The sequence below is a fragment of the Microcaecilia unicolor genome, chromosome 5 (assembly GCF_901765095.1).
Source record: "Microcaecilia unicolor chromosome 5, aMicUni1.1, whole genome shotgun sequence".
Lineage (NCBI taxonomy): Eukaryota > Metazoa > Chordata > Amphibia > Gymnophiona > Siphonopidae > Microcaecilia > Microcaecilia unicolor.
Window position 1 is genome coordinate 168,397,734 of NC_044035.1, and position 12,372 is coordinate 168,410,105.

The 12,372-nt window shown below is 45.4% G+C and overlaps 1 protein-coding gene across 1 annotated transcript in view; it reads right to left on the bottom strand.

Moving 5' to 3' along the window:
- The window catches only part of CNGB1 (cyclic nucleotide gated channel subunit beta 1), a 143,467-nt gene that overhangs the window by 59,969 nt on the left and 71,126 nt on the right, over positions 1-12,372 (bottom strand). Inside the window, exon 10 of the mRNA XM_030205000.1 lies at positions 3,273-3,414. Within this exon, the coding sequence (XP_030060860.1) occupies positions 3,273-3,414 (142 nt within the window). The remainder of the gene's footprint in view (positions 1-3,272; positions 3,415-12,372) is intronic.

Below are 12,372 nucleotides of genomic sequence, written 5' to 3' on the forward strand. Positions count from 1 at the left end.
GAGCCATGTCCAGGCACTGGTACTGAATATCCAGGTTTATGTGGCCAGCTGTCTGTTATGTGGTTAAGTGTGATACTGAGCACGTAAACACCTAAGTGACATTGAATAAAGGTAGGACTGTATTTTATGCGGTTCATTTGGATGCTTAACGTAAACCAGGGGTTCTCAAACTTTTCCAGTTTGTGGCCCCCCCCCCCCTAGCCACATGGGTCTCTGTGGCACCCTCCCAGTCACATGGGTCTCCAGAGCATCCCCTGATCACATGGGTCTCCATACCCTCCCCACATGGGTCTCCCTTTTCCTGCAGCCCCCTCCTCTCACACCAGCACAACTCTGCTTTCTCTAAATCAAGTATCGCTCGCTACCTTCTTTCCTGCAGGTCCAGGATCGCTGCCGCTTCCTTCTCCGGTGTCTTCCCAGTCTGCCGCATCCAGCCCTTTCTGATGCAACTTCCTATTGTGAGGGCCAGACACGGCAGAGGGAAGTCCTCGCAGTGCCTGTATGAATTGCGGATGGCCCGAAAATGTAAGCTTCAAGAGCTACAGCAGCGGCGAGGGAAGAAGCAGGAAGTGGTAGATGTGTGGGAGGGGAAAGTAGGGAGCAATGCACTGTGGTACCCCTGAGAGTTCACTGCGGCGCACCAGGGTGCCACGGCACACAGTTTGGGAACTGCTGACGTAAGAGATTAAGTACTGAATATCGACACTTAACCACATAAGTGTTAACTCCACCCCCAGACCACCCACAAAATATCCAGCTTTCAGTTTAGTGGTCAGTGCTGATATTCAGTGGCACTTACCAGTAAAGTGCCACTGAATATTAGCAGATAGCCAAGCACAAGCAATGAGCAGCCAGGAGCCATTCCTGGCCAGTTAAGCTGCTTTGAATATCAACTGAATAAAGGCCAATGTACAGTGGAGGAAATAAGTATTTGATCCCTTGCTGATTTTGTAAGTTTGCCCACTGACAAAGACATGAGCAGCCCATAATTGAAGGGTAGGTTATTGGTAACAGTGAGAGATAGCACATCACAAATTAAATCCGGAAAATCACATTGTGGAAAGTATATGAATTTATTTGCATTCTGCAGAGGGAAATAAGTATTTGATCCCCCACCAACCAGTAAGAGATCTGGCCCCTACAGACCAGGTAGATGCTCCAAATCAACTCGTTACCTGCATGACAGACAGCTGTCGGCAATGGTCACCTGTATGAAGACACCTGTCCACAGACTCAGTGAATCAGTCAGACTCTAACCTCTACAAAATGGCCAAGAGCAAGGAGCTGTCTAAGGATGTCAGGGACAAGATCATACACCTGCACAAGGCTGGAATGGGCTACAAAACCATCAGTAAGACGCTGGGTGAGAAGGAGACAACTGTTGGTGCCATAGTAAGAAAATGGAAGAAGTACAAAATGACTGTCAATCGACAAAGATCTGGGGCTCCACGCAAAATCTCACCTCGTGGGGTATCCTTGATCATGAGGAAGGTTAGAAATCAGCCTACAACTACAAGGGGGGAACTTGTCAATGATCTCAAGGCAGCTGGGACCACTGTCCACCACGAAAACCATTGGTAACACATTACGACATAACGGATTGCAATCCTGCAGTGCCCGCAAGGTCCCCCTGCTCCGGAAGGCACATGTGACGGCCCGTCTGAAGTTTGCCAGTGAACACCTGGATGATGCCGAGAGTGATTGGGAGAAGGTGCTGTGGTCAGATGAGACAAAAATTGAGCTCTTTGGCATGAACTCAACTCGCCGTGTTTGGAGGAAGAGAAATGCTGCCTATGACCCAAAGAACACCGTCCCCACCGTCCCCACCGTCCCCACCGTCCGTCAAGCATGGAGGTGGAAATGTTATGTTTTGGGGGTGTTTCTCTGCTAAGGGCACAGGACTACTTCACCGCATCAATGGGAGAATGGATGGGGCCATGTACCGTACAATTCTGAGTGACAACCTCCTTCCCTCCGCCAGGGCCTTAAAAATGGGTCGTGGCTGGGTCTTCCAGCACGACAATGACCCAAAACATACAGCCAAGGCAACAAAGGAGTGGCTCAGGAAGAAGCACATTAGGGTCATGGAGTGGCCTAGCCAGTCACCAGACCTTAATCCCATTGAAAACTTATGGAGGGAGCTGAAGCTGCGAGTTGCCAAGCGACAGCCCAGAACTCTTAATGATTTAGAGATGATCTGCAAAGAGGAGTGGACCAAAATTCCTCCTGACATGTGTGCAAACCTCATCATCAACTACAGAAGACGTCTGACCGCTGTGCTTGCCAACAAGGGTTTTGCCACCAAGTATTAGGTCTTGTTTGCCAGAGGGATTAAATACTTATTTCCCTCTGCAGAATGCAAATAAATTCATATACTTTCCACAATGTGATTTTCCGGATTTAATTTGTGATGTGCTATCTCTCACTGTTACCAATAACCTACCCTTCAATTATGGGCTGCTCATGTCTTTGTCAGTGGGCAAACTTACAAAATCAGCAAGGGATCAAATACTTATTTCCCCCACTGTATCAGCATAACTCTCAAAGTTAGGAGCATAAATTCTTTAAATACTGCCTTCACAAAATAGGCATATGTTTCAATTATTTAAAAGATGCTCTGTTATAAAATTCCACTATGAGGGTGGTTTCGAAAACTTTTTATATGAATTTTTAATTGTGGAAAAAAGGAGAGCAGAGTTAGTGGGATTTCAATCAATGATATCTACCTTAGTTACAGTACCTCAGAAATCGAAAGCTCCATCGTGAGCAGCTCATTAAAGGAGTCCTTTTACCAAATGGCGGTAAAAGGGGCCCTGCAGTGGCATCAGTGCATGAGTTTGCTGAGCGCACGGACCCTTTTTACCACTGCTGGTAAAAAGCTTTTTTACTATTAAGGAAAGAAATGGCCATCTGGTAAGTTAAACACTTGCCGCGCTCTACACTTGCCTGGTAGAGCCCTTACCGCCTCCTATTTAGGAGGCTGTAGGGGTTCTGGCGGTAGCACAACAGTAACTGTGAAAGCACAGCATTGCCCAATTACCGCTGGGCACACTCCCCCCCCCCCCCCCCCCCCCCCCCCCCCCGGTGCTAGAAAATTAAAAAAATATTTTCTAGCACCGGAATTGGCGTGCAGCAGGACTTGGAACTACTGTCGGGCTCCCGTGGCAAGGCGAAATCACCACGTGCCAAGCCCGCGCTACCCCCTACTGTCCTTTTGTAAAAGGGCCTCTAATATATTTGCCATGCAAAGGCATTTATTTCCTGCTGCTTACCTGACCAATCATGACAGAAAAGGCAAAGACTCCCATAAAATAGTTCAGGAGCTGAAAACAGATCTCAAACAGAGTCTCTGGTTTAGGCAGACCGCCAATGGTGATCAGGGTTTTCACAGCCCAGTAATAGCAACGAATGTAACTGCAGGAAAAGAAGCAAAAAGGCAGACATTTTATGTTTACAACAAAAAAACAAAAAAAAGTACAAGGGGGCCTCCAAGGCTGGGACAATGGTACAATCCTTAGTGAAATAGACCTGACACAGGCCATGTTTCAGCGCAAAGAGGCGCCTGCTTCTTTTAGAAGTGTTCGGTACAATCTGCTGTGAAACACCTTTTAAAGGACGATTTGAGACACATTTTTTCACTTTAAAGAATACTGGTTTGACCCCTGAGGCAGGTGCCCCTTTGCACAGAAACACGGCCCGTGGCGGGTCTATTTCATTAAAGATTGTACCATTGTTCCAGCCTTGGAGGCCGTTTTGTGCTATTTTTGTTGTCTTGATTTGGGTACTTTTGGACCCTCTCTTTTGAAAATTTTTATGTTTAACATGTGATTCACTAATATCCCCCACTACACCCTTTCATATATCTCCACAGTCAGAAAGAAGAAAATGGCACTACAGCAGGATTATACAGGGAGGGCACTTTCCTGAGCCATTACTGTGGATCAAGCAGCACTTTATCTATGGAAATGATCCATTTGAAACTTCTCGCCCTGCGAATAGCTCCACTATGCACATACTTTATCCGCATTGATTGGTTGATATACCACCTTATTTTAGAAAGAGAAAGATGCCCATATTTCGACCCAAATTGGAAGATGGGCGTCTTTCTCCCGTGGGCGCCCAAATTGGTATAATCGAAAGTCGATTTTGGGCGTCTTCAACTGCAATCTGTCACGGAAATGGCCAAAGTTGATGGGGGCGTGTCGGAGGCGTGGTGAAGGCGGGACTGGGGCGTGTTTATCGGCCGAGGAGAGATGGCCGTCCTCAGCCGATAATCGAAAAAAGAAAGGCGTTTTTAGCGCGAATTTGGGTCACTTTTTTTGGACCCTTTTTTTCACGAACAAGTTCCAAAAAAGTGCCCTAAATGACCAGATGACCACCGGAGGGAATTGAGGATGACCACCCCTGACTCCCCCAGTGGTCACTAACCCCCTTCCTCCCAAAAAAAACAACTTTAAAAACTTTTTTTTTCCAGCCTGTATGCCAGCCTCAAATGTCATACCCAGCTCCATCACAGCAGTATGCAGGTCCCTGGAGCAGTTGTTAGTGGGTGTAGTGGACTTCAGCCAGGTGGACCCAGGCCCACCCCCCCCCCCCCACCTGTTACACTTGTGCTGGTAAATGGGAGCCCTCCAAACCACCCCCAAAACCCACTGTACCCACATCTAGGTGCCCCCCTTCAGCCGTAAGTGCTATGGTAATGGTGTAGAGTTGTGGGGAGTAGGTTTTGGGGGGGGGGGGATATGGGGGGCTCAGCACCCAAGGGAAGGGAGCTATGGACTTCAGAGGTAGTTAACCTTTTTTTTAATTGTTACAAGTGCCCCCTAGTGTGCCCGGTTGGTGTCCTGGCATGTGAGGGGAACCAGTGTACTATGAATCCTGGCCCCTCCCATGACCCAATGCCTTGGATTTGTTTGTTTTTGAGCTGGGCGCCTTCGGTTTCCATTATCGCTGAAAAACAAAACTGCCCAGCTCAAATCCGCACAAATCCGATGCATTTGGCTGGCACAAATCGTATTATCGGAAAAAAGATGAACGCCCATTTTTTTCCAAAATACGGTTTGTCCCGCCCCTTCACGTACCCGTTCTCGGAGATAGACGCCCATAGAGATGGGCGTTCACGTTCGATTATGCCCCTCATAGTATTTCTGGATTGAGAACTGGATGAATTATAAAAAAACAGAGCAAGAGGCAGTGGGTGCAAAAAGATAACATGCATATTCATTGTTGCTTCTGTGAGATTTCAAATTTTCAATCTAGTTACTACCAATACAATCCCTTAACACAGTAACTACAAATTTATATATCAAAACCTTAATTCGGGACTTGGATTGAGTATGGGAACACAATAGACTGTTCAGTAGCGATAGAGAGAAGGGAAATGTCTACAACTTGCCTGAGGATTTAAAAAGTATAGTACATTTACGAGGAGTTCAGAGAAAAGCTGCGGGAAGACGAGAACTGCAGTCAACAAGCGTACATCACAAAATTGCTTAAAAACTGATTGAAGGATCAGTATTGAACTGACAGAGTCAAGTATACACAGGTCTTGATAAGTGAAGTGATTGAGTCCAGCACAAGATAACTGTGATAAGAGATGTTTTGTTTATCTATAACGTCAAGGATCCATAAAAGGAAGGAAAGACATTTATATAACCCATTTGAGAACAGTGGGAAGGCAATTTCATTGCAATCTAATGTAGAAAATATCTGTGTCTCATTACAGAGTTAAGTTGTGACAGTTATGCTGTGTAGTATGAATGACAGTGTATGAGTGAAGAGATAATAGGAAAACTGAGTAAAATGCAGTAAGGCATTTATGTGAAAAAATAATATTGACTAAGAAGAAAGTTTAAAATTAATAAATTAAGGTTTTGATATATAAATTTGTAGTTACTGTGTTAAGGGAATGCATATTCATTGGGGAAATCGTGGAAACCCAAGTGGGTTGCAGCAGGAGTACAGTATATTGCCTGCTCTAATCTCATTTTATTGGATTGTAAATTGCTTGTTGCATCATCTTTGTGAAAAGTAGTAAAGCAAACTTTTCAGTAAACTCAAACTGAAGATGTTGTAAACCACCCAAAGAAGGGGGAATTCCATAGACTGGAGAAATAAACATTTTCATTCAATAAATCTTCTAATATAATAAAACGCACCGTGAACGTTCTGAAGACAACGTTCTGAAGCCACTCAAACACTCCCTGGCTATAGGGTTCGTGGATTCATGGTGTGAAGCCAGCCAGGCTGCCAGCCGTCTCTGCCCCGCCCTACCGTCAAACGTCATGACGTCGAGGGCAAACGTCATGACGTCGAGGGAGGAAAAAAAAACAAACAAAGCGCAGCGTCAGGGAAGGAGGCGGCGCTCCCGATGTCTCTAGCCTTCCCTTCGCTGTGTTCCGCCTTCTTCTGACGTCAAGGATGACGTCAGAAGAAGGCGGAACACAGCGAAGGGAAGGCTAGACGTCGGGAGCGCCGCCTCCTTCCCTGACGCTGCGCTGCCAGAACCGCCACCGAGGTAAATTTAAAAAGAAAAAAAAAAAAAGGGATGTTGGGGGGGGAGAGAAGAGGGTGGGCAGTAAAGTTGAACAATGGGAGCGGGAGGGCAGGGGAGAAACGACAGCATGGATGCGAAGGGGGGGCATGGATGCGAAGGGGGGGAGAAGAGGGCGGGCCAGGCTGGGACATGGGAGAGAGAGGAGCATGGATGCGAGGGGGGGTCATGGAAGGGAGAGAGGGGAATTGCTGGAAAAGGATGAATGGAGGGGGCAGGGGACAGAGGAGCATGGATGGGCATGGATTGGGATGGCAGGGCTCAGGGAGAGAGGGGAATTGCTGGAAAGGGATGAATGGAGGGGGCAGGGGACAGAGGAGCATGGATGGGCATGGATTGCGAGAGCAGGGCTCAGGGAGAGAGGGGAATTGCTGGAAAGGGATGAATGGAGGGGGCAGGGGACAGAGGAGCATGGATGGGCATGGATTGGGAGGGCAGGGCTCAGGGACAGAGGGGAATTGCTGGATAGGGATGAATGGAGGGGACAGATGGGCATGGATGGATATGGATTGCAGGGCAGGGCTCAGGGAGAGAGGGGAATTGCTGGATAGGGATGAATGGAGGGGGCAGGTGACAGAGGAGCATGGATGGGCATGGATTGGGAGGGCAGGGCTCAGGGAGAGAGGGGAATTGCTGGAAAAGGATGAATGGAGGGGGTAGGGGACAGATGGGCATGGATTGGGAGGGCAAGGCTCACACACTCTCTCTCATATACAATGTCTTTCTGACTCTCACTCTCACACACTCTGTCTCACACTGTATCACATTCACTCTCTATGTGCCACACAGTCACTCACACACTCGCTTGGTCTCATACACTCACTCTCACAGAGAATCTGTGTCTCATACACACTCTCTCTCTCTCGCACACACACACACACACTCTCTCTCACACTGTGTCTCACATACACACTTGCACACACTCTCATTCTCACACACACTCTCTCACAAACATACTCACACCCAGACTCACTCTCTCTCTCACACACACACACTCACACTTTCACTCTGACTCTCACACAGTCACTCTCACATACACTCTCCCAAACATACACACTCCGAGGAAAACCTTGCTAGCGCCCGTTTCATTTGTGTCAGAAACGGGCCTTTTTTACTAGTAAATAAATAAAGAGTTTTATTTACATTTTTTTCAACATTGACTGTAGAAGAAAACGAAATCCTGATTTTCTAGTGAAATGCTTTAAGTGAGACTGACCCAAGCACTTTGCACTCTCACTAAGAGACTTCACAATTCAATTTCTGGATCTTCTGCATCCCATGTGAGCCAGACTTGGAGATGATGTGGAGGGATTGATCACAGCCTATGAAGGTAGGGTGGGGTGTGACACTTTCTGGTAGGATTTAGAGCCCTTGATACAGGGTTCCAGAAGGAGCCTTGTTTCATGGCAACCAAACTAAGAACAGTGGGAGGATCGCTTACAAAGAAGGGCAGAATCCCCACATAGTTGAAATAAAGGTTCCGGGTGCCAGGACCTCAATATTAGAAGAAAAGCATAGTTACTTACCTCTAGCAGGTGTTCTCCGAGGACAGCAGGCATATATTCTCACATGTGGGCGATGTCATCCACAGAGCACGGTGTGGACACTGCCAAAGTGTACTGTTACTTTAAATGTTTGAGGCAGTGCCCCCACCATGCATGCATGGGTGCCTTCCCACCCGACGCTTGAGTGCAGGACCAGCATTATATTATAAAGCTAAGAAGACAAGGGGAGGTAGGAGGGATGTGAGAATATATGCCTGCTGTCCTTGGAGAATACCTGCTACAGGCACTGTTCCCTCTAAGCTGAATGTGAGTCCTCCAAATACATTCTTACCAGTGAGGTAGTGCTTCAATACTGTGTTCTCAATTGATAGGGACTGGCAGGTTCCCTGGAGTCCTGCAGAGTTTGCCTGTCCATCACTATTGAAAATGTGATAGTGAAACAGCACCTTCCACTGGCAGGACTATAGGTGGAGGACTCACGCTCAGCTTAGAGGGAACAGTGGTTACAGGTAAGTAACTATGCTTTCTCCGAGGACAAGCAGGCATAATATTCTCACATGTAGGACTCACTAGCTGCCAGGCTCACAAGTTTAATAATTAACTTGGTAACTGAAGTAGAAAGTGAGTCTGGTGGTAAAAAAGGACCGGAGGATGGAGTCAACATTCAAGTACATAAGAACATAAGAATAGTTATACTGGGTCAGACCAATGTTCCATCTAGCCCAGTATCCTGTTTCCAACAGTGGCCAATCCATGTCACAAGTACCTGCCAGAAATCCAGTTAGTAGCAACATTCCATGCAACCAATCCCAGGGCAAGCAATGACTTCCCCCATGTCCACCTCAATAACAGACTATAGACTTTTTCTCCAGAAACTTTTCCAAACCTTTTTTAAACCCAACTAACCACTATTACCACATCATCCGGTAACGAGTTCCAGAGCTTAACTATTCTTTGAGTGAAAAAAATATTTCCTCCTATTTCTATTATGTCACTTTCATTCTATAGGTATTTCTGGTACTGCCCTTGATTGGTTCACTTCATACCTATCAGACCGGACTTATACAGTCACTTTTCATGATTCTATATCCAAGCCATTTACACCTGATGTAGGTGTACCACAAGGCTCCATCTTATCACCGACTTTATTCAATTTCTTCGTGGCTCTTCTCAAGACTGGCTCAGACACTTGAAATTACAAAGTACATCTATGCAGATGAATCCAAATACTATGCATTATTGACTCAGACATTACGTCTGAAATCTCTATCTTTAATCAAAAGCTTACTGTGGTCACAAATTGGCTTCAAGAACGCAAACTGGTTTTGAACTCTTCAAAATCTAAGGTTGTCTTCTTTTCTGTAAACCCAACTGTTGCCTTGACTACATCTGTAGTACTTTCAGGAACTCAAATTCCACATGTAGATTCAATACGTATTCTAGGAGTCTTAGTTGACTCAGAACTCTCATTCTGCCCACAAATTTCCAAAGTAGTTCATAACTGCTTTTATAAACTTTGCTTAATCTGCTCAATACAATCATTAATCTGGCCTTCTGCGCTCAATATACTAATTCATTCATTAGTTATAACACAACTGGATTATGGTAACGACCTACATCAATTATAAATCATCCAAAACACAGCCATCTGACTTATAGCAAAGATTAGGAAATACAATCATATTACTTCTTGTTTAAAGGTCACAAACTGGCTGCCTCTGACACAACAAATTACCTACAAGATCCTGTTACTTGTTTTTAAGACACTGATGACATCACATGAACTACTTTACCTATCCCAACTTCTCATTCCCTTCTGCCCTAATAGGACTCTCAGGTCCCCTCAACAAAACCAACTTATTGTCCCTAGCTACCGCATTATCGTCCACGAGCACATCAGAGAAGCTATATTCTTGGTACAAGGACTTCGACTATGGAATGCCCTTCCCAGTTCATTGAGATTGCAATCTTCATTGACATTTAAAACCAACCTTAAAACCTATCTCTTTACAGTTGCTTATCAATAGCTTACTCCTCCTTAATGGCTGCAGCTATGGTGTGCCAGCAGTAAAGAGATCCCTGCCTTTTCACCCTACCCTCTTTACTATCAAAATTGTAGTTCTACCCATCTTCTCTGGAGTATCTAGTCTTGAGTTATGTCTTCTCCCCCACTAGTTTTTAGATTATAAAGTGCCCTGAAGGTTTCCGTAGGGCAGGGTAGCAAATTTAAATAAACTTGAAACTTTTAAAAGTATTTCCATGTAATTTCATTGAGTGTCCCCTGGTCTTTGTACTTTTTGAAAGAGCGAACAATCAATTCACTTTTACCCGTTCTACACCACTCAGAATTTTGTAGACCTCAATCATATCCACCCCTCAGTTGTCTCTTTTCGAAGCTGAAGAGCCCTAACCTCTTTAGCCTTTCCTTATATGAGAGCAGTTCCAATCCCTTTAGAATTTTGGTTGCCCTCCTTTGAACTGTTTCTAATTCCACTATATCTTTTTTTGAGATATGGCGACCAGAATTGAACGCAATACTCAAGGTGAGATCACAACATTATAATATTCTTGGTCTTATTTACCATCCCTCAGTAATTCCTAGCATCCTGTTTGCTTTTTTGGCCGCCACTGCACATTGGGTAGAACATAGTAACATAGTAGATGACGGCAGAAAAAGACCTGCACGGTCCATCCAGTCTGCCCAACAAGACAACTCATATTTGCTGCTTTTTGTGTATACCCTACTTTGATTTGTACCTGTGCTCTTCAGGGCACAGACCGTATAAGTCTGCCCCGCACTATCCTCACCTCCCCACCACCAGCCCTGCCTCCCAACCACCGGCTCTGGCACAGACCGTACAAGTCTGTCCAGCACTATCCCCGCCTCCCAACCACCAGCCCCACCTCCCAATCACCGGCTCTGGCACAGGCACAGACCGTATAAGTCTGCCCAGCACTATCCTCACCTCCCCACCACCAGCCCTGCCTCCCAACCACCGGCTCTGGCACAGACCGTACAAGTCTGTCCAGCACTATCCCCGCCTCCCAACCACCAGTCCCGCTTCCCACCACCGGCTCTGGTACAGACCGTATAAGTCTGCCCAGCCCTATCCCCGCCTCCCAACCACTAGCCCCGCCTCCCGATCTTGACTAAGCTCCTGAGGATCCATTCCTTCGGCACAGGATTCCTTTATGCTTATCCCACGCATGTGTATTGTCTACAATGACACCTAGATCTTTTTCTTGAGTGCTGACTCCTAAGATGGACCCTAGCATCAGGTAACTATGATTCGGATTATTCTTACCAATGTGCATCACTTGCATTCGTCCACATTAAATTTCATCTGACATTTGAATGCCCAGTCTTCCAGTTTCCTAAGATCTTCCTAAATTTTTCACAATCTGCATGCGTTTTAACAACCTTGAATAGTTTTGTGTCATCTGCAAATGTAATCACCTCACTTGTCGTTCCAATTTCCAGATCATTAATAAATATGTTAAACAGCACTGGTCCCAGTACAGATCCCTGTGGAACTCTACCCTCCTCCATTGAGAAAAATGGCCATTTAACTCTGTTTTCTATCCAAGAACTAATTCCTAATCCACAGAAGGACATTGCTCCCATGACTTTTTAATTTTCTTCTGTAAAGCCCAAAGAAAAAAATTCATTCAATATCTTTGCTATGGCTTTGTTCTCCCTGAGTGCCCCTTTTGCTCCTTCATGATCTAATAGTACCACAGATTCCCTCACAGGTTTTCTGCTTCTGATGTACCTGATAAAGGTGTTACTATGAGTTTTTGTCTCCGTGGCAAGTTTTTCCTCATATACTCTTTTAATCTTCTTTATCAATGCTTTGCATCTAGCTTGTCAGTGCTTATGTTGCTTCTTATTTTCTTCATTTGTATCCTCTTTCCACCAGGCTCACTTTCCACTTCAGTTACCAAGTTAAATATTAAACTTGCGAGCATGGCAGCTAATGAGGCCCCCCTTTTTGAAAATCTAGATGCATTACATTAATCGGCTCACCTTTATCCACATGTTTATTCTTTCCTTCAAAGAAGCAAATTGGTGAGGCAATACTTTCTTTGGATGAACCTATGCTGTTTTCCATTAAACCACGTTTGTCTATGTGTTCCATAATTTTATTCTTTATAATAGTTTCCACTATTTTGCCTAGCACTGAAGTCAGGTTAACAGTCTGTAATTTCCCAGATCACCCCCGGAACCCTTTTTAAAAATCGGTGTTACATTAGCCACCCTTCAGTCTACAGGTACTACAGACTATTTTAATGACAGGTTACAGATCACTAGTA